At 37.7% G+C, this 23,811-nt stretch overlaps 1 protein-coding gene across 3 annotated transcripts; it reads right to left on the minus strand.

Annotated features, from left to right (window-relative positions):
• Positions 1-1,548: 1,548 nt before the first annotated feature.
• Positions 1,549-18,799, minus strand: LOC141706076 (protein OXIDATIVE STRESS 3 LIKE 2-like). 3 transcript variants are annotated; one of them, XM_074508910.1, is made up of 2 exons: positions 18,197-18,799; positions 1,549-1,658 (listed from the first exon to the last, which is right to left on the minus strand). In XM_074508910.1, exons 1-2 carry the CDS (start codon positions 18,511-18,513, stop codon positions 1,586-1,588), a joined length of 390 nt encoding a protein of 129 aa, XP_074365011.1. In that variant the 5' UTR covers positions 18,514-18,799; the 3' UTR covers positions 1,549-1,585. The 3 variants fall into 3 exon arrangements, with proteins under 3 accessions (XP_074365011.1, XP_074365010.1, XP_074365009.1); XM_074508909.1 differs by lacking the exon at positions 1,549-1,658 and adding an exon at positions 11,804-12,208; XM_074508908.1 differs by lacking the exon at positions 1,549-1,658 and adding an exon at positions 11,804-12,211.
• Between the last annotated feature and the right edge of the window lie 5,012 nt (positions 18,800-23,811).

Consider the following 23,811-nt stretch of genomic DNA (forward strand, 5'->3'; position numbering starts at 1 on the left):
GACAGTAGCAAAATCACAACAGTTCAGGGAACTAAAATACAAAGAAACCAAATACCATAGCATAGCTCCTCGATACAACAACAACTGACCAACTTTCCGCTACTATTTAATTATCACGCTAACACCAATCAGATATACTACGAGACTTATCTGGCTATATCAACCACGCATTACCTAGAACAAGTTGCTAAATCAGGTCAATTTAAGGAACGCTAAACTCTTCCAGGCACCCTAGTCCAAAATTCAGTCAACCTTTTCTCCAGGGATGATTTCTTATCACCCTCAAATGATCCATCAATCAGTGAATTACCTTTCCCGAGGCTATAAATCCATCATTAGACCCTAAGCTCTCCCGGTTACCATTACTCTCCAATAATACCCTGGTATAAAGCTTTCCTTCTTCCTGATAGTTACTCTGACTTGCTTTCAATAACGAGGACCATCCAATCATAGAAATTCATTATCATAGAATATCAAAGGAAATTTCAACTCAAAGGAATCAAATAAAAAGATATTGTGAAGAAGATGTAGATATGACTGAGAGCAACCATACAAGTACATAAGATGGCCAGTCTTAGTACCGCACAGTTCACAACACATAACTCGGTGGCGTCCCACCAGACCCTTTTGTTACATAGACAAATAGTCAATTCATATGCATTGTTTGCCCCAATCAACCGAAAAGTCACCGAGGAAAGAAACAAAGTTTAAATAAAAAATTCACAAATAGAAAAGAAAAAATTTCATTTGTAATGAGATCAACAGAACCCTAAGTAGCTTACTTCGGGTTCACAACTTTCACATGAAAAATAAGCAACTTATGGAATAAGAAATAATTACTCTGGAAACAAATACATTTCAAGAAAGAAATAGAAGGGTTCAAAGATACCAACTCCCGTTCTGATCCACATGCGTTATAACACTTGGCTATTATAGTGGCTACTAACTATTATCATGCTATCTGAACTCACCAAGCTCACACAATCGGCCAATAACATTCCTTGACATAGAAAAGGCGATATTTAGAAATAACGTTGGCGTCTTCTCAGCTGGCACAATAAGAGCCCGCTCAATGCTGAAGCCTCGCAATCAGACTCGTTTTCTCGAGGGAAAACTAGAAATCTCTATCGGACATTACTAATAATACATATACGAAGGAAACATACTCTAAGTTAGGGCAGTTCCAGTCAATCCTCAACAAATGTCAGGGTTGCACCTTAGAAACCCTTGACTGAACTCTTACACTCGCTCCTCTGATTGAGTTATTGACTCACATCTATCTACGAACCTTTCTTCACTCTTTTGACTCTACCCATAACCTAAATCAGGGACTCAAACCTGTAGCTCTGATACCAACTGTGACGGCCTCAACCCCGGGGTCAGGAGTTGACGTCACCAACAATAATAATAACAATCATAAATCAGCCAACTCATTCATAATACATAACTAAAACCCCTTTACCAAGACCTTTTCCAGGTTTAAGTATGATTTAGGATGTAACTAATACAAAACAACTTATAACAATCTTTCTGACGCAGCTAACTTAACACCGCAACTCAACGGACCATCATTGGTCCAGCACAACTACCTCAGAGGAGCCTGACATGAGAGAAGCTGGAACTCTGCCCTGACTACTGCACGAGAATCTCCTAGGCATCTGCAATACATATAAAATATTCCACAAGGGTGAGCAATCAATTGCTCAGCAGTACCACTATATGAATAACAGTAAAACAGTGATAGGAACAGAGATTAAAACTTGCTTGCAAAATATGCAAAACAATTCATAAACTGGATACCAAAACTAGCATGCTCTGTAAAACAATAACGTCAGTAGTGTGCTGTGTATAAATACCAGAGTCCAATTTTAGCATGCTAATCATTTTATAAAACCGCTGTATCAACTACTTATGCTCTTATGTAAATCACAAATCCCAATCAGATACATAGAGGATATGTGAAGATAGCTGATCAGGCTATCAACACCAGACGGCTCTAACTGCCATCCCATTTACCTGTTCCAGAACTCAGAGACTAGCTAGGTCTCTGACCTGCTGGCCTAATCGGTTTTATAGTGCGCGCAACCGAATTAGCCTCTTACGCCACCTCAATAGGCCTACTCTGGCCCCAATGTATCCCATATCTGACAGTTTTATCCAGTTTTTAAAACACTTGTACCTATCTCATTTTCAAAATCATTTATTTAACCAGCACACATATAAAATCCAGTTCGTAAATCATTTCATTCGAGATAGGTACCTTTCGAAGTTACTTCTCCCCAAAACAATTTGAAAACAGTGATTTATAATTACAGGGGATATGTAACTTAAAACGTTTCTGTTCCATTACAAGAATAAAACATTTAGCTATTCATACGTACTGAACCATAAAAGAATGGTCAGGGGTACTTGCCTTGCAGAGATTTACAACTATCACTGACTGATTTTGATAGACTTGAACGTTCGGGCTCTTATGGAAAAATGACTGTCTCATTAGAAGACATCCCTGCTTCGCAGCAATCTATCTCAAGATAGTATCCAGGACTCTCAGGGTTCTTCGCTTGGGAACCTCGAGGCACTTGCCGACTGATCACTAGATTATCTTAGTTCGATATCATTTCTTGAGTCCCTTGACTAAGACCTACAGAGCCGAAATACCCTACGTTAGACGTCTAGGTATGCTTGATAATCCTCGCTAAACTATTTACCCAACGATAACGATTCCCGACGCGTACTTATTCACATTATAATAACACACACAACAATCAGGGTTCACGTTCTTAGAAATCGGGTTGATGTTTGTTTCCAGAAAATACCTATACTAATTATTTTACAAAATTAGAGTTATTGATTTTGGCAAAATAATTTACCACTACATACAATCAAGTTTCGTACGAAATATATGTATATACTTATTTATACTCGCTCGACGTTCCGATAATTACAGGGTATATCCCGAATTTTCGAATTTAATTTCCAAAAATTCGGGCAACACCTCCTCTGTTTATCGGCCTACCCGTCGACCAACTCGACGTCAAATCAATAACAACAATCACCACAATCTAACCCAATCAATAACAACCGCCATTCAACTTCACAAATCCCAACCACAATTCAACCCAACTAATTATTATTATTCGATTATTTACATCTCGAAAATAATTTACGAACTACATTAATATTTTAAAAATTTTAGGACTCAGATAAACATCATCACTGTCCACCGTCCGCTCGTAACGAGTCATCGCGGTACGGCGGCAAAATTTCACGGGTACCCGATAAATTCTCGGGTTTCCAACACAAAATTTCACCGATTTATCCTTAAGAATTATTCCGCACGAATAATTAATATCATAAATATTAATCAAAAATCCAGCAGAAAATAGGAAATGAAATTAAAGGCTGCAATAATCGAGCCCAACTGCAAAAACTAGGCCCAACAGTAGAGGCCCAAATCAACCAGGCCCAACTGTGAAGCCCAACCCAAACCAACAGAGAACACAACCAACCCGCACGACACACTGCACAACCGTACACACTGCACAGCCGCAAACACACGCACACATGCACACACAACTTCACACACAGGTACACACATACATAATTATATGTATGTACACAACTGAATAACACAAATCGAACTAGCCAAGCAAGAAAAAATTGAGCGGCGGCTCACTGGAATCGGTCCGGAAAAATAAGAACGGCAACAACCAGGTGCCACAACAAGGAAAACAAGAGAGCAAAGAGAGAGAACTGAGACAATCGAGAGAGAACAGAGAGAATCGAGAGAACAAAGAAACAGCCGAAGCCGAGAGACAAAGAAGAGATGATGTTTATCTCCTCCCCCTTAACTGATTATTCACTCCTGAAATAACCAACGCACGGCACGTGTCCAACTTTGTTGGATACGTGTCATTTTATTTTTGTTTTAACTGACTGCAGGCCTGAAATATCGTTTAATCTATTTTTAAGGGTACAATTCGTAAATAAATTTTAATCAGAATATTGCCAAAATAGGCTTAGGATGATACGAATATCCCTAAGTTATTTAAATCCTAAATTTCAAAATTTTAAAACAATTTTTAAGGTACACTTTATATCCGCTTTTTAACGAATAACGAAACAATGCGCGGGTGAAATGATTCCCGAAAATTCCAAAATGATTTTAAAATTCCCAGAATAACACGAGCTTAATAAAATATAAGTTTCATAATTTTTAAAGAATTCCTGAATTAAATATGGATTTTACCAATAAACACACTCAGAAAATTATTTAAAAATAAGTAATCAATGAAATATTGATTTCTCAATTTCATAAAATCCTAAAAATAATTATTGAAATTATAAAGTCATAAAAACAATTTTTAAAGAAACTCCAAATATGTATGGAAATAAAACTGCAGTAATACCATCTTTAACAACGATACAAAATCATACCATTCCTTAATAACCACACAATTCAATTCCATACACTAGTAATCACATACACATAGTGACAGAGTAATAATCCACTGACTGAACCCACACAAATATTTTATTTAATTATTTATTCCATAATTACACGTTTAAATAAAAATATACGGGTCGTTATATAATGTGTCATCCTCATCAATTTTTAATCCAGGTTTCCTTGATCAATGAGTTGACTATCATATCGAATCAACATTTGAGCGTGGCCACGCATTTCATAGTCTAGCTCATACAAGAGACCAATAATATCACTCCCAAAATAGGAGGGTTAAATCCCATCTAGATCATTCATATTTCTCATACGATTCATAATATACCCAATGTCCACTTTTATCATTACCCGGTCAAGGATAACTTTTAATGGAAATAATGTATATTAATTCTCGTATAGAAATATAATGACTTCAGGTCTAAGGACCATTACATCATTATCACTGTGAGAATTACTTATGACACAACAGACATGTAGAATCTCACATCGGGTTTGTCCAGCACCATGTACATATACACATGCCCGTGTCTTTGACTTTAGTATCATTATACCTATGATCAATGAGATGTGATCATCGGTCAACAAACATACTAGTCTTAATGCATTATTATTGTCCCTTAATAATAATACTCGACTAGGGACCTTTAGGAATATTGATATTATTCTCATAATCTCATTTATAAGTCACGTACTTAGAGACATAGAATTGCATATCATATTCCATGGATATTTATTAATCTAACATTTATATCGCAGTAAATTAAGAATTAATAAATTATAAAGGGAATAATCGATAGAACATAAACATTAATAATCCTAATGTCTTAAAATAAAACATCTTAGTGTTGTCTCTAGGGCACAAACACTAACAAAATATGCTTCTCAACGGGAAATATGGTTGTACAAAGGAAGCTGCTGATGATTACTTCAAGACTGAGAAGTGTTATCGGCAGAGATATGAAGAACCAAGAAAATAAAGATGAAACTACTTAAAGATCTGTTCAGTGCTAGAGGAAGAAGCATCTTTCATTTCAGTTACACAAGAAATCTGGAAATACGGCATTTGATCCAGAAAACCAGTAGCATTATTTACAAGTCCTGGTAATTTACTTTTTCAAGTTGTTAGTTGAGTTATCCTCTCTATTTAATTTTTTTGTTAGGTTTAACAATCAAATATGAGGAGATTGTTGGTGAGACTGCGTAGTTGTATGAACAATTACGTGATAACTCAACATGGGAACAACACTAGAACAGGACAGGTAAATAATACTACGTCTACACAAGAAATTATAAGAAATGAAGATAAGGCAAATACAAAGAATCAAAAGATTAGAAGAAAGCTTGAAGTCTGTTTATAGACCAGTGAAAGAAGTTCATTAATATGTTCATGCCTCAGTGAAGAATAAAGGTTAAAGACTTTCAGGATTTCAGAAATGTTGAAGATTCAGTGTATAAGTGTCACCAGAAGATTTTAATGTATTTGCATTGATTGAGGATAGACAGTGTATGAAGCATAGGAATCTGAAGAATTGAAGACATAGTTTAGATAGAGGTTAAAGAAGACAGCTGCAGTCTTGAAGTTATACTCACTGAAAAGAGTTCACTTATATGTTCCAGCGTCAGTGAAGAACAGTAAATGAAGCATTCAAGATTGTAGTAGCAATGAAGACGTTGTCTAAGTATCAGAAGGATTCCAGTGAAAGTATATGTATTTATTGACAGTCAGTGTGTGAAGCGATGAAGTTGTTGTAAACTTAACAATGTAATCAAAGATATAATACGAAGACCTGAATCGAAGCTAGTCGTCTGTGAACCAGACCAGTTGCACTAGGCGTCAGTGATTTGAGAAAGTTATCTGAGTATTATCATTAGGAAGATTGTTAAGTGAGAATTCGTATTTGAAGATGAAGGTTATATGGTATTATATGAAGACTCGGAGAGAAGACTCGAACACGGGACAGTTTAAGGGTTAAAGCGATCTACGGAAACTAAGTCAAAGTGATCACTACTTTGTAGTAGGAGTCACCCTGATCAGTATATTAAATGTCAGAAGCAATATCCTGAAAATACAGTTCAATATTTCAGTACAGGAACTGATCTTGACTTGGTACGAGTCTCGGGGAAGAAACATGAGAAGAAAGAAAATTCTAAGTGCATGTATGCACCCCTTGGTCGCAAGTAACTTGCAAATCAGGAATTTTATTATGGCAAAAACACTCTACTAGGGAGAAGGGTCGCAAATAACTCCTCATAGCTACCTTGGTCGCAAGTAAATCTTGCAAGGAGATTTTTTTAAGGAAAAACTCCTCTCCTTGGTAAAGAAGGTCGCAAGTAACTCCTACAGGGAGGTTATGGTAGCAAGTAACTCTTGCAAGGAAATTTTTCTAAGGCAAAACTCATCTCCTTGGTAAAGGAGGTTGCAAGTACCTCCTACAGGGAGGTTATAGTAGCAAGTAACTCAAGCAAGAAAATTTTTCTAAGGCAAAACTCCTCTCCTTGGTAAAGGAGGTCGAAGTAACTCCTACAGGGAGATTATGGTAGCAAGCAACTCATGCAAGGAAATTTTTCCAAGGGAAAACTCCTCTCCTTGGTAAATGAGGTTCAAGTAACTTGTTATGCTAAAAATGACTAAGGCGGAATCTCTTAAGCTTCCAAGGTCACAAGTAACTCTCAGCAACAAAATTCATTGATTTTATTCACTTGATTTATGTGGTAAATAAATGAGCACGTAATTCATTTTGAATATAAATCCTACACTACAGCAGCAGATCAAAGTGAATATTCTGAGTTTTTATCTTCTCCTCCAACAAAAACGAAAGGTGATAAAACAGCAGCAAAAAAAATACAGAGAAGTTCAAGCAAATTCATATCCATTAATCTTCTCACCGGAGTAACGTTATAGTGCCCAATTTAACTCTTATATATTCTTAGGGGCATTATAAATGTTACCCGGTAATTAAATACTTAGACAAACAAAATCTAGATCATTGTATAGGATTTAATTTGTCGATCTTTGTAGTAGCTAGGAACTTTGTTGTTCTTAGATTGTAGCCGGTTAATTTATTTACCGGAGTGTGGCAACACCCCTCGCGGATTTATATATGAATATATATTTCCCCGAATATCTTGTGTTCCTCATTTTAATATTCCAAATACTATTCACCTCAAGAACACGAAACCACTAACCGAGCACTAATTTTATATCCGCAAAAGATTCGAAAGAATTTTTTTCATTTAGTAAGTATCGTATTCAACCCCCCCCCTTCTACGATACTTCAGGACCTAACAATAGTAACCCTGACAATCGGGTAAAACTTTTAAGCCCACACTATGTTATGCATGGGAAATTTAGTTTCCGCGTCGATATCATGATTATACGTATCAACTGAGTGTATGTAAACGCCATTAGTTTTCGAAGAAAACGAACTTCGTAAAATGACTGCATCTACGAACCATCGAGAAATACGAGAATCACAATATAATTACAAATCTAAAATCCTACAGATTAAAATCCAAGTACAAGGCTTCAAAGCGTAAAGGATGTATAAGAAAAGATCTACCCCGCGAACCGCTTACGAAGATTTATCACGAAAATGATTAAGCGACCAAGTGAAAACATAACCGAATAAATAAAATGTGTCAATCCATGCAAACCATGCAAACTAATTAGTAAGAATGTAACCAAAGATTAGAAACTAAATAGTAACCAACCTATTGAGCATAGTAACCTAGCTAGCAAATAGTAACATGAATAGTAATGAAGTACCTAACTAGCATCCTAGCTTTGAAAATATTGTTCAAGCTAACAAGATATTGATAGATTTGCATATCCTAGGATTATATACTAAAGATTGCTTCACCATTTCAAAAAGCAGCCAAGGCAAGCAACAAAAACTCACTCTCTCTCTCTCTCTCACTCTATCTCTCTCTCAAATAGCTCCATTCGGCTATTTTGAAGAAAAATAAGAAACCAAATTACAAACTTTAACTTCTAGCCATGTATAAATTCTCCAATTAATTCCTAAGCTTCCTACATATCAAACTAAGGTAAGATAAATTTTTGAAAGCATTTCATTAAGGTTTGGATGGGTAAATAATTCCATGAAAGTGATGATGAATAGTGCCAAATAGTAACACTTCTTGATTTCTTGATTTTAATGGCATGATTTAGGATCCTTAAGCACACCCAAGCGTCTAGGGGATACATCCATCAAGAAGAACACTTTCCAAGCTTTAAAAAAAGTTATAAATCCTTACCCAAGATTTGTTTAAGGTTTAAGTTTCAAGAAAATCATGGATCTTAGTTGTAAACCTAGTTTTGATGGTTGATTTGTTATTTTCTTGATGTTTAGTTAGTTAGTTACTAAGGTTGATGTTGTGACCTCAAGAACATGATGTTCTCAAGAACATGATGTTCTTGAGATGAGTAAGTGTTAAGATGATGGTATGGTGATTGTTGGTTGTTTAGAGCAAAAACGAAACCCAAGTCGCGAGCGTAACGTCGTTAAAACAAGAGAATCGTAACCTTAAGTTTTCTGCAGAAGTACAGATTGTATAAATGTGATTTCTTGAAAGTTATAGATTGAAAATAATATAGTTTGTTGTCAGGATCGTTTAGGCGCTTGAATCGCTTGATTTCAATTTACGGTTCAAAAGTTAGGCCCGTTTTAGTAAAAATGATTTACGCGATAAAAACTGCTACGAATTACGAACTTTGGAAATAGAAACGATCGACCTAAAAGTATTCAAAAATCATGAAATTTTTACGGAGAGTAAGAAATAGATTTTATTAACTGCCATAAAAATTTAAGTTAAAATATGGATTTTTCAAGTTTATAAAAATGTCGGAGCCGAGACCGCGCGAATAGAAATCCTTAAGAATCGCGAGTGGAGCCGAGGGACGAAATGTAAAAAGCATTAACAGACGTAAGGGGTTACGAAAAGAAAGCGAATATGAAAAGTACTTGTACTTATTGAAATAATGAGAGTAAAGTGAGTCGCGTAAATGAATAGTAAGTATAGCGTATGTAAAAGTAACGATAAATTTGAACTGAATTTAACCAAACGATAATTGTTCATGATTATAGATTTCCGGACGGACCCTAGAGCACCCTCCACCTCGAAGTACCCAGGAAAATTTACGAACCTATTGTGTTGTGAAAATTGTTTTATGATTTTCGTACAAATACCATGTTTGCCATAATATTAAAATACGAGTTTTTACGTACCAATAACGATTGAGATTATGATGAATATATCGTAGAATATTTTAACGCTAGAGTATTGCGTAATGTACAATTGTAAGACCGAGATTCGGTCAGCTTTTATAAAGTATAAACCCGGAAATCATCCCGGAGATGTTTTGGACGATTCGAAGTCCGTAGCTATTTTATTCTGAGGGACTCGATGTCCCCTCGCAAAGCATTAAGTATCTCGAACTTTTATTAAAACGATTTCAAAATATCGTATTCCCTCAACTTATATTATTTATTTAAACAATGAATATTATTTTAAATACTCATTTAAAAGAAGAAGTATTCTTAGACGAATACTTATTTATAAATTTTAAATATTTAACATATACTTAAGATTTAATTTGTTTACTTAAATATAAATCAATTAGGGAAAATTATTCAAATATTCCTTTAAAATAGAATGTTCGAGGCTAATTATTTTAATAAATATTAATTGATTATGAAATATTTATTTAATAATTTTATATGGTTTAAAACTCATAAATTTTATTTCAAAATATTTTCAGAGTTTCAGAAATTCATTTTGGTATTATCCGAACTTCAAAAAATATTATTTCAATATATATTAATTATTTTGACTATAGTATCAAAGGAAACTCCCCCTTAAATACTTATCTGTTGACAACGGTCAACTCACATTACCTTAGTACTTCCTCCGAAAATTTTTGAAAGTACATATAGACATACATAAGATGAGTTGTGTCTATCAACAAGCAAAACATTTGAGGAACTACGATATAATTCAAGTTCTAGTTTTATAATAAGATTCTTTAAAAGGACAAGGAGGGGTAGACTCTAATACGTTGTGTACTGGAGCGACTACTGGTGTGCCACATTTAAACATGTGAAGTATGTGAAAAGCCTGGATGTATGGGACACACATAATATGTCCGAATGCGGCAAGGGTGACAACTGGATGTATGGGATTCGTCCTTCTACTAGTAGAAAAGGTTACAGATTTCCGTATTACGATTGATTATCGTATGCGGTGGCTCCGGTGAATGTCCTATATTCTTTCAATTGGAATTGGGATGCAATACCGTAACTCAAGCCTAGGTGTTGGGTTACACCATTAAGGTATTTGTAGACTAATAAGTCAATGAAAGAATTATTTTTGGAAAGAGGTGTGTATCATCAAGAAAAACTATTTTTAAACAAACATATATATTATATACGAAATCAAATATGAATTTCTTATACAGTCTATCCATAATGTATTTTATTATGCTGGGCATTATAGCTCACACTTGTTTTCTTAAAATGACACAACACAACAGTGAATCAAGATGCCTATTATGAAACTCACGGCCAGGGAACGGGTAGGAAACGACCGAATGTTCCGTAGGATGTTTGGTGCAGTACCCCAGGTTGACCGCATAAGCTGGATTGGTTTTAAGTTGTTTTTAGTCTGGTTTATTTACAAGTATGATTTATGTAAGGTAAAGTTGAGAAAACGTATATTTGGTCACTGTTCTAACCTTAAATAAAGGTTACACTTGTGATAAGACTTAATTACTTTTGGTCTGTAATAACTATCACTTTGTGGATTTGATAAACTCTAGTAATGAATTGTTTGTTTTCAAGACAATAATCTGTAAGTGAGTGTTGATAAATGTGGGGTCATAGATGTGTGAGTATATATATAATGTTATGCAAGATAAGTGTTAAACATGATTTAAGTTGACGTGACCTCCTAGATCCCTGATCCCGGATTTTGGGGCGCCACACCTATTACGAGGAAAATGAGCCTCTTTTAACTCATTCTTTTAAGAAGTCCATGATTTGCCACACCTAGTACGAGGAAGATGAGCCTCTTTTAACTCTTTCTTTTAAAGAGCCCATGATTCGTCATAACTAGTACGAGGAAGATGAGCCTCTTTTAACTCTTTCTTTTAAGAAGTGCATGATTAATTTTTGCGTGCATCGTAATATTGGAAATGACATCAACTGTAGATATTCTATTCATAGTGAATTATCGAGAAAAATATAGTTCTTATGTTAGACAAATCCAAAACCCTCAACTATGTAGCTATATTCTCATAATATATATGGATCAAAGCTTATTCCATTAATACTAAACCGCACAGAGAGTGAAAAAAATCCAACTGTAGTAGCCCCCTGGACTTAATATTAAACCAAAGATGATGGAAAGTTTTTTCAACTATAAACCATTCAAGGCAACATATATATATAAACTTATATATTGCTATATGACTACATTTGTTCCAATAAACTGATTCATAATGGAGTTGAGTCCTCAAGGGAAGCACATTGTTCCGAATCTGCAAATGAAAATGTCTGACATGAACTCTTAAATTTCTTTGACTCTACTCCGCTCCTCCATCCCTCCATCTCCATGGTAAGCAAAAATTTTCTCTTTCTGGAGTACATATTTTCAGGCTTTTCTATATCTTTAATGGACGAGGTCACGTAAGCTTCTGCCAATCTCGGGTAAGACTTTGACTTACCCTGGTAGAATTTGGACAATCCCCTGCTGCAACCATCCAATACAGAAAAAACAAATTCAGAAATTTTTTACCCAACATTCTACATATAGATCAGTACAGAGAAAGAAATGAATGGAATGTGTGAATATCTATAATTCAGGTCAAATCAAATGCAAAATTTAATGTCTAACCATGAAAATACTTCCCCTATTCCTTCTAAGTTCTAACTATTTTTGTTTGTAAGAGTCAAATGGATGTATCTGCATAATAACCTCCCATGCTGACATGGGAGTCTTCTTCAACATAACTGACAACTATCAGTGTAAATCTTGTGCGTGCACAAATTACCGCAAGCCCACAACTATAATGTTTTAGATTATTGGGTAGTGTGAATCTTGTGCAACAAATACCGCATGCCCACAATTATAATGTTTGCGTATAGCTACGTTTGCAAATATATACACACATGACTATTACAGGGGTCCATATCAGATGGGACCAGCCTCTAATTATTCTCGACCCTTCCAGTATTTCTCCACCTGTCATTCTGTTATTTTCCAATAATGGGCTCAGATTCACATGTTGATTTGTTAGCCTAGTACCGTTAGTTGTTTGTCCTTAGTTTGTCCTGTAGTAGAGGACCAGTACTGCTTTTCTATATATGCTCCTATGCCTGTATGAACCTTTTTATGCAGTTTTTATATATTCATCTTGGTGGCTTTGCTTGGTCATTTCACTGCATCACATTTTACAGATTCTTGCATTGATGTGTTGATTAATTATCATCATTTGCATTTATTTTCAATTTGTCATCATGGTATCAGAGCAAGGTTCCTCTTGATCCATCTTTGATCCTGCTGGGTGTTATATCTACACCTCTCTCAACTTGTTTTTCAGATCTACTTTCTTTTTCTCATCAGTCAGCCATCTTTTACCATGACCAATAACTCTCGAGTAACATATCAGGATATGCTAAATCCTTTGTTCTTGCATCCCTCTGATGGAGCTACATCCATCCAGGTTGAAAAACTTCAAGGCAGCTCTGACTACAGGTCTTGGCGTCGCTCCATGGAAATTGGTCTTTCCTCCAAACGCAAGCTGGGGTTTGTAAAAGGTACTGTTCCTATTCCTACCGATGATCCTTTGAAAGCTGAAATGTGGGAGACATGTGATAATATGGTTATTTCTTGGATTACTGCTAATGTTTCACCAGTTATTCGTAAATCTGTCATTTATATGAGCACCTCTAAGGAGATTTGGCATAACCTTGAACAGCGTTTCTCCCTCACTAATGGCTCTCGCAAATATAAGCTTAATAGAGATGTTTATGAACTTAAACAATCTTCCATGTCTATTAATGAATACTACACTGCTATGAAAACTATTTGGGAGGAATTAGACAGTCTTAATACCTTGCCTGTTGTTACAACTGTTACTCCAGAAGTTACTAAACTACTTGCTGATATTGCTGTCCAACGTGAAGAGGGTAAGCTGTTTCAATTTTTAAATGGCCTAAATGAAATGTATTCACCACAACGGAGTCAATTGTTGCTGATGACTCCTTTACCCACTGTTGAAAGTGCTTCTGCTACACTTCAACAAGAAGAGGCTCAACGTGATATGACGTTGGGTCACAAACCTGATACTGATGTTGTTGCTCTCTATGGCAAAGGCCCTCCTTCTAAAGTATATCAATGCACTCTATGTGGTGGCAAAGGTCATAGCAACGACAGATGTTGGACTGTTGTTGGCTATCCACAGTGGCACCCAAAGAATCCAGCCAATCAAGGGTTGTCCTCTCAAGCCAAACCCTCTCCATCCACTCTTAAACCACGGTGGAAATCCAACTACAGGTCTTCTCAGAGTTCCCGCACGGCCAATGTTGCTCAGAGCTCTGAACCTGACTGTCATGAATCACCTCGGTTTTCTGAACAACAACTTCAACAACTAGCTCAGTTTATGCAACACTCTCATCTACAGTCCTCAACCTCAGGGGGAGATATTCCAGAATCTCCATTCTCTGGCATGATAAGCTGTTACAATGCTCAGTCCTACAACAATGAGTGGATTATTGATTCTGGCGCATCAGACCACATGACACCTTGTATCAACAATCTGGAGGCCCCAAAATTGCTGGATTCGTCCAAACACATTAATCTTCCAACGGGTGCAACAGCAAGAATTTCTCACATTGGTAATGTCACTATTTCTTCTGGCTTATTGTTGACTGATGTCTTATGTGTGCCTAATTTTAAACACAACTTGTTGTCGGTTCAGAAACTGCTTAAGTCTAATAACTGTGAAGTTAAGTTTCTACCTACATATTGTGTTATCATAGACAATGAATCCCAAATTGTGAAGGCAGTAGGACAAGAAAGGCATGGGTTGTATTATCTTGTAAATACTGACAATCCTATGCAGTGGTTGTCTGCTCAAATCAGAAAACCCCAGTCATATCTTGTTACTTCAAAGCCTGTTGTTGTTGATGTGTGGCATCATAGACTTGGTCACCTGCCTATGTCCAAGCTACAACTGATTCCTGATGTGCCTAAAGTAAAAAAACAAGAACTGGTGTGTCTAAGTTGTCCCATGGCTAAGTTCAGCAAACTACCATTTGAATTAAGTGACTCCAGAGCAGCAAAGAAATTTGATTTGATTCATCTTGACATTTGGGGGCCGTACAAGGTGCCAACTAAAGGTAATATGAAGTATTTTCTCACCTTGGTAGATGATTACAGTAGGTATACCTGGATTACACTGCTTGCCTACAAGTCAGATTTTCTTGCTGAATTTCAGAAATTTTATAATTATGTTTACACTCACTTTTCTACTGGCATCAAAACTATTCGCTCAGACAATGCCTCAGAATTCTTGGATACCAAATGTGCCCAGTTCTTTGCACAACATGGCATAGTGCATCAGCAATCTTGTGCTCACAGACCACAACAAAATGCACGAGCTGAACGAAAGCATCGCTATATTCTTGAAATAGCAAGATCAATCATATTTCATGCTCATCTACCTCTGTCTCTTTGGGGATACTGCATCGAATCAGCTGTCTATCTCATGAACAGACTGCCGAGTTCAGTTGTACCTTCAGATGTGATTACCCCGTATGCAGCACTGTTTAATGAAGCTCCTGATTATTCTACTCTCAGAATTCTAGGATGTCTCGCATTTGCTGCTAATCCCAGCTTTACCACAGACAAGCTTGCAGCAAAGGGAGTTCCATGTGTGTTTGTAGGCTATCCTGTTTCAAAAAAAGGGTATCAGTTACTGGATCTCACCACCAAAAAAATCTTCACCTCGCGTGATGTTGTGTTCCATGAAGATGTTTATCCTTATCACCCAGACTCAATCACCAAATATATGAACCCATTACCTGTTTCTGCCACAACAATTCAACCACAACCTTCATGGGATGACATAGATATCTCTGATACACTTACACCTGAAGAGTCAACACCATCTGAACCTCCTAATTCACCTGATCACTCAACTATTCCAACACCACCAAACCCACCACCTACCCGCCATTCAACCAGAACACACAATCCACCTCCATACTTACAACAATACCAGACCTATCAAGCTACATCTTCTCATGCTTCCCACATCTCAAACCTTGCCTAAACACCAATTCACCCTGAATTCAATTGCTTTATGTCAACCTTGACAATTCACAATGATCCTCTCTACTACAAAGATGCTGTCAAAGACTCTGGTTGGGTACAAGCGATGAACACTGAACTGCAGGCATTAGAAAGTAATAACACGTGGATATTGACTTCCCTACCACCAAACAAGAAAGCTATTGGCTGCCAGTGGATATTCAAAACCAAGTATAACTCTGATGGGTCTGTGGATCGAAAGAAAGCCCGACTGGTAGTACTTGGCTGCAATCAAACATACATTGAGGATTATGCTGAAACCTTCGCACCCGTAGCAAAAATGACTACAATTCGAACACTCCTGGCTGTTGCTGCTTTGCTTAACTGGAACACAGCACAGATGGACGTCACCAATGCTTTTCTTAATGGTGAACTCCATGAAAAAGTGTATATGAAGTTGCCTCAAGGGTATACACATATGGGCTGTAGAATCGAGTTGAACAGTCCTTCTCTAAAGTCCACTACAGACTTGGTTTGCCTTCTGATCAAGGCGCTTTACGGCCTGAAACAAGCTCCGCGACAATGGTTCTCCAAGCTGTCAAATACCCTTCTCACTCTGGGCTTCATTCAAGCTAAATCTGATTATTGTCTGTTCATTCTTAAAAAGACTTCAACTATTACTGTGGTTCTCATCTATGTTGATGACCTTCTAATTTGTGGAAATGATGATGCTCAGATTGATTATTTGCAAGATATGCTTGCTAAATCTTTTCACATGAAAGATTTAGGACCAATCAGATACTTCCTAGGATTGGAGGTTGATCGAACTGCAGCTGGCTTCTTTATTTCTCAGCAAAAATATACCAGAGATCTTCTTGCAGAATATGGAGTTCAGCACTCCAAACCCGTGAAATTGCCGCTTGATTCTCATCTCAAACTTACTCATACTCAAGGAGATCCTCTGCCAAATCCTACCATCTACCAACGCTTGCTTGGAAAGCTTATTTATTTAACAATTACTCGTCCTGATATTTCTTTCTCCGTCCAATTACTGAGTCAGTTTATGCACGCCCCAACTACTGTTCACTTCCAAGCTACTAAGAAATTGCTGAAATATCTTCTTGGATCAGTGACACAGGGTATACTCCTAGCCTCTCAAAGTGCTGCTGAGCTCCAAGCCTACTGTGACAGCGACTGGGCTAGCTGTCCGATCACCAGAAAATCAACTACTGGGTATTGTATATTTCTTGGAGACTCACCTATCTCATGGAAAGCAAAAAAACAGACCGTGGTGGCTCGTAGTTCTGCTGAGGCTGAATATCGGGCGATGGCCCTCACGACATGTGAAATCTCGTGGCTGAAGCATCTTCTCAAAGATCTTGGTCTCACAAATTTACCACCAGCTATACTCCATTGTGACAATCAAGCCGCTCTAGCCATTGCTGCCAACCCCGTCCTCCATGAAAAAACCAAACACGTCGAAATTGATTGCCATTATGTTCGGGATGAATTAAAGGCAGGCAACATCATCACCAAGAAGGTCTCCTCCACTGATCAGGTTGCGGACATATTTACCAAGATTCTCCCAGTTCAACTTCATCAGTCCCATGTTCACAAGCTGGCATTTCACTCTCCAAGTTCCATACCATCTTGAGGGGGAGTATTACAGGGGTCCATATCAGATGGGACCAGCCTCTAATTATTCTCGACCCTTCCAGTATTTCTCCACCTGTCATTCTGTTATTTTCCAATAATGAGCTCAGATTCACATGTTGATTTGTTAGCCTAGTACCGTTAGTTGTTTGTCCTTAGTTTGTCCTGTAGTAGAGGACCAGTACTGCTTTTCTATATATGCTCCTATGCCTGTATGAACCTTTTTATGCAGTTTTTATATATTCATCTTGGTGGCTTTGCTTGGTCATTTCACTGCATCACATTTTACAGATTCTTGCATTGATGTGTTGATTAATTATCATCATTTGCATTTATTTTCAATTTGTCATCAAGTGACACGCCTACTAAATGTAATCCACTATCGCTTTATTCTTTTAATAATTGCACATGTGTTCCTTCCTTCAAAAGAACATACTAGCATCGTGGAATACAATTTGATAATCATTTTATTAAGCAGAAACCGGTTTCCACTCTGACCAGACCAATACATTCTAACACACATTTATGATTTACCCTTGGAAAATAAAAATACACAAGTAAAACAAATGAGAATATCCTGTCTTTCTGAAACAGAGATCACAATTAATCTTTGCCACAATCAAAACATACTCAAGTAAAAGCATAAAAATAAAATCTATCACTTCACAATAAGCCAACTTTAAAAAAATAACAAGAACATAAACATGCAAACCTGATCAGACAATATTAACAAAAGCAAATGCAATCAAAAAAGAAAAAAAATCTTACTTAATGGGAAGAGCCTTATCCAAAGCTTGCAAGCAATCAAAGCCACCATCTTTACCTTGATTAAAACCACTCTGCACCTCTTCCTCATCATTCACATTCTCTAAACCTCCATCACTGTTTTTCCCAATAGAAGATTCACTGGAAGAAGAATACAAAGAAAACCTATCTTTTTTCTCCTTGTCATCTTTTTTCACAACAATATTTTCAAGAAAACCATTTTGTTGATCATCCAGCAATGACAAGCATGAATCTGCAGACCCATTCTCCATTCTCCTACAATGATCCATCTCACTTATGGACATTACATACAAACCCATGTGAGTCTATATACTTATATACCCACCCCAACAAATCAATACCTCTAAATTACTCCTCAATCAAGGCTAATAAAATCAAGAAGAAATTTATTCATGATATGGGTATATCACAAGACACAATCTTTAATAAAAAAAAAGATGGGATCTTTGTAGAAGAGAGCAACAACATATTTGTTAACTTTCTTGATGTTACAAGTGATCAAATAAATTATAATTTAATTTCGTTTTATTTACTGTTAATAAAATACAAAAGGTAAAGATAGGAGGTAGGACGTAGGAGGGAGGACGTAGCCAGTATATAGTCCGTGGATCACACTGAAGTTATAAATTTTCTAAAATATATATATAAAAAAATAGTTCCATAAAAATATATAGTGTAAATTTCATTTTTAACCCTACTCAAAAATAATAATTATAATAGTCTATTTAATTTTTACCACAGCTACTGAAATTCCCGGCAACGCCCGGGTTACAAGGACAAAATTAATTTAATGTCATGGAAGTAAAACGTGGAGGCTTATCCAATTTAAAGCCTTATCCAGGTTGTGTTGATGCATGAGAAAGCTGCAATTAGTAAATATGGATACAAGATGTCATCATATCTTTATTTCAAACATCTGTAATTTTTAATGTGATTTTCCTATCAATGCCATGATATTTGGATATTCCTCAAATATTTACGTGTGAATTATTTTATAATATCCTAATAATAATATGAGATTTCGTATACATGCATATATATGGTAAAATAAACGTGTTATATATTATGTCATATTATTTAAGAATAATTTTTTATTTAAATATTATTAAATTGTTCCTAAAAAAATATAAAATGTCTTTTAGTTTGAAATAAGTGTGGATAGAGGTAGATATTAAAGTTTATAATTTGTGATAATTATATTAATAAAATTTATTCGTAATAATAATTATATTGAATCCCGTAACATTTTATTATTTAAGGGAATACAAGAACCTTCAATATTTTGCGCTTCCAAAGGTCACTTATATGTAGACAGTGTCCCATTAAATGAAACCCAGACATTATGACAAATTTCAAAACATATCAACAAACAATCTCAGTCTTCCACAAAAGTGATCATTATTAACTTCACTTATATACCAAAATGTAATGTGATCCGATAAAGTGATCATATTAACTTCACTTGTATATCAAAGTCGCGGAGGTGAGAAACAGAGTTGTGTAAAATATTATTGTTAACTTTTGATGTACCAATAATATTATTAGTCTATATTTTTAGTAGATGATCTTCTTTGCTTAATTAGTCAACCCCTTCAAATGGGATTGTTGTCCTTTATTTATACTAAGTCCCAAATGGGCTCAATCCTTACAATCTGGGCCTTCTTGGGCTTTACATAATGTATTGTGATTATTCTAACTATAATTCCTTTGGGCCGTCTTGTTCTGGTCCAACATTAGTCCCCCTCCTTGCTTTGCGCGATATCTTTAGATTTGCGTTTTCGTGCTCTCCACCCTTGCGCTTTGAATTCCGAGGTTTTTGTCTTGATACCTGAATAAAGTTAGTGACCGGACAGGATAATGAAATGAAGGGAAAAATTAGTGAAAAAACGAACGAACGAAGCAAAAGAAAAATAAGAAATAACTGTTAATTCGAGATAGGAGTCAAATGTGTGTGTCCGAAAAAAGAAAGGAATTAAACGTAATGCTTTTTTTTTTTTTTTTGAAGGTATATATCCGCTCATGTGTGTTTTTGAATTTATTTTTCCAGGTTTTTTTTTTTTGTTTTTGCAGGTTTCCAGGCTAACCTCTTCGACTTCCTCTCCAGGTATCTAAAAGGGGATTGCAGCGCGTTCTGGGCTCGCACTGTAAGTCGTCTACTCTCTCTCTCTATTCCTTTTCCTTTTTATCTGCGGGTCGGTCGTGTTTATAGTTTACCGATTTATAATGGCCGACTTTCCTTCGTCGTCGTCGTCGCATAGTGCCACCAACCGGGACCCCGGGAAGCGACCGTTAGAGGAGGGTGACGAGGAGTCTGTTTTGAACTTGGATAATCTAGAGATCCCGGACCTAGGTCAGTGTGGATCCTTTGATTTCTTAAGAAGCGATGAGTTTTTGAGGGGGGTGCCTCCAGGTCCTATGCCCTCTCCGCCCTTAAGTCCTCGTACCCTGGAACTTAGGAATAGAACGGTCGAGGAAAGTCTTCGACTAGGTAGGATCGAATTTGAGAGCAAACCTAGTTTAAACTATCTTAGTTATTACATCACCGTCGACCCCCCTGCGAGTAAGTTGGAGAAGTACATCGACCTGTCTAACGGCTACCGTTACCGAGTGCCGACAGCAGATGAGAGGGTTTGGATGATGCCCGAGTTCGGGATGCATGGGGTTGCGATGATAATGTTTCAGTTTGGTCTTCGTTTGCCCATGCATCCGTTCTTCCTGACGATGTATGAGGCTATCGGTTGTGGTTTAGGGCAGCTGACACCAAATTCTGTTGCTCAGTTAAGTGGTTTCGTGGCGCTGTGCTGTGATAAGGGTCGATCACCGACTTTGAAATTGTTTTTCTCTATTTATGGTGTGCGGTACTATGGTGGCCAAGTATATTTCGACTCCCGACATCGACGGATGAAGATTGTTAGTGTTAGGTCATCGAATTCTGGTTATCACTCGCAATGGTTGTACGTTGGGGGTCCTGACTTGGAATTTGTAAAGCCTTGCGGGAAAGTTAGCCAGGGCACGATTGATTATTTAAATAACATGGAGAAGCACGATACTGCCTACCTCGATGAGTTTCATGGGTCGAGGACATGGTATACGCACTTAGATTTGAAGGACTCTGGATTCTTAGGGATGCACGATTGTAAGGGGGATGTATTAATTGTTATTGCCCTTATTTTGCTTATGTACTTAGTTTTTGTACTTGTCATTGTCGGCTCTTGCTTATTTTAATTTTCGTAAGTGCTTATATATAGGATGGCTGACTTATGGTTTTGTTTGTTTCTTTGTAGTGGAAGGCGCCTCACTTAAAAAGGTTTTAGACGGCGGGATTCGAGGAGGAATGGACAAGGCGATGATGTTGTTATTGCAGCGTGCTGCGAGGAAGCCTGCTGATGCGGCCAGGGCTGGACCGTCGGGGGTTCCTCATTCAGTTTCAATTGAATTGCTTGATGACCAAGGAAACAAGGTAATTGAAGACAATGAGAGGGTTGTTTCAGATCTTGTCCGCGTGGAGGGCAACCCTCGAAAGCGGTTTCGGAGGGAGGATGATGAAGTGGTTGTTGGAGGCCGGGGGGTCGGGTTCGAGGGTGTGAACAAAGATGTGGCCACTGCCGGGGAAAGGGTTTATGGGAAGACCGTCGACCCTCGGTCGAAGAAAGAGGTGATGAGAGTCGAGATTCAGCCCACGGAGCGATGGACGGGGGGATCAACTGTGCCCTTGAGGGCACTTAACCTCTTTAACTTACCTCAGGACTTGGTTGCTTATGATGGGAGGAAGCGTGAGGACCTTGTTGATCGATGTAAGAGCCGGGCTGGGAGGGTACGTTCATTCCCTTCTCTTTCTTTTTAATGTGCATGTTTCTTTGTTTTCATGTTCGGTCATGGTCGTTTATAGTCATAGTTGCCGACCCTGTTTTCATGTCCCCCCCCCTTTTTTTTTTGTTTTGCAGTTTCTTTCTGATTTTATGCATATACTGGAGGATTACAAGGCTGATGTTGATGGTGAGGCTTGTTCCAAGCTCGAAGCTGAAGTTGCTGCCTTGAAGGGGGAAAAGAAGAAGATTGCGGTGGGTTTTGCGGAACTCGAGCACAGGGTGGCTGATTTGACTAAGGCAAATTCCGCACTGTCGAAAAAGGTTGCTGAGATGGAGGCTACAGAGCAGGTGTCGAGTGGGAGGATACAGGAGCTCGAGGGTCGACTGCTCGAGGTGGAAAGGGAGCTTGAAGAGGAAAAAGGCAAGCGCCAAGGCTTGCTTCGACAGGTCGAAGGAATGGATGGCTCCTACAAGTTGATTGTGAAAGAAAATGCGGAATTGAAGACAGAGGTAGAGAAAGCCGTTGAAGATATCGCTGGTGCTCTGGGCGACGGTTATGGACGATGCCTTCGGCGGATGGAAGAGGCTGGTTTTGCCGTCGAGGGTCATGCCTTTGATGACTATCTTCGTGACCTGGCATCGAAGGGTGGTAACGCGTGAAGGCAGGGTATGCCCTGTGATTTTTGTAATTGAATTTGAACATTTTTTAAGTGTTTAAGAGCTTTATTGATACCAACATCATGGAAGTCCCAGAACTTGAGAAGTGTAGTAATCACTGTGGTCCTGGATTTGTAAGAAGTATAAGGTATGCGATCCATTGTTTAAACTTATTTCTACGATGTAATCAGTTACGTATTGGCTGGTTTTGCTATCTATTTGTCTCGAGTTTGAAACATTAAGTCGTTTGTTAGCTTCGTAGTCGAGTGTTTACATTATGAGAGAGATTTAATTGCCCGGACCGTCGTCGTGAAGTGGTTGTATAAACACTTGTTTAGAAATGAATGATTATTTTTAGTTAAGGAGCGAAGGAAGTGAAAGTCTGTGCTTTTTCCAAGTTAAAGAAATTGGTTCATCGTAACCTCGTAGCGACCCCTATTATATCGAGGGTTTGTTTTTGAAATGGCATTTTACTGCCTCAAGATAACAAGTTACAACTGAGATTAAATTACTGATAGAACTTTTTGAGGTGAATTCCATTCCAAGCATTTTTGATGGATTTCCCGTCGAGGTGCGCAAGCTCATAGGTCCCCGAGCTTACAAGTCTCGAGATCCGATAAGGGCCTTCCCAAGCTGGTTTGAATTTTCCTGAGACAGTGGGTTGTGACGCTGCGGAATCTCTTAAGACAAGGTCGTTAACCTTGAAGTCTTTGGGTTTGACTTTTTTGTTGAAGTACCTTGCAGTTTTTTCTTGTTGGGCAACCATCCGCATTTGGGCTTCTTCCCTTGTTTCTTCTAACAGATCATTGTGAAGGCGGAGTCCGACGAGAGATAGAGCGGGATCGAATACGTCGATCCGTGGTGAGCTGAGACTTATCTCGACAGGTATGACAGCGTCGACTCCATATGCAAGTCAGAAGGGAGTTTCGCCCGTCGCACTTCGGGGAGTCGTCCTATACGACCACAATACATTCGGTAGTTCGTCGACCCAACATCGGGGTACTTCTTCAATTCTTTTCTTCAGGCCTTGTAGGATGGTTCTATTTGTTACCTCTGCTAGTCCATTTGCTTGGGGGTATGCTACAGATGCTTTGATGTGCTGGACTTTTAATTCGAGCAGAGCCTCCTCAA

This window comes from Apium graveolens, chromosome 2, assembly GCF_009905375.1.
Source record: "Apium graveolens cultivar Ventura chromosome 2, ASM990537v1, whole genome shotgun sequence".
Taxonomy (NCBI): Eukaryota; Viridiplantae; Streptophyta; class Magnoliopsida; order Apiales; family Apiaceae; genus Apium; species Apium graveolens.

Coding starts and splice junctions, on each gene's coding strand:
- LOC141706076 (XM_074508908.1), bottom strand. CDS start 18,513: ATGGGTTTGTATGTAATGTCCATAAGTGAGATGGATCATTGTAGGAGA. Junction 12,212..18,196: donor GATAAGGCTCTTCCCATTAA/GTAAGATTTTTT, acceptor GGATGGTTGCAG/CAGGGGATTGTCCAAATTCT.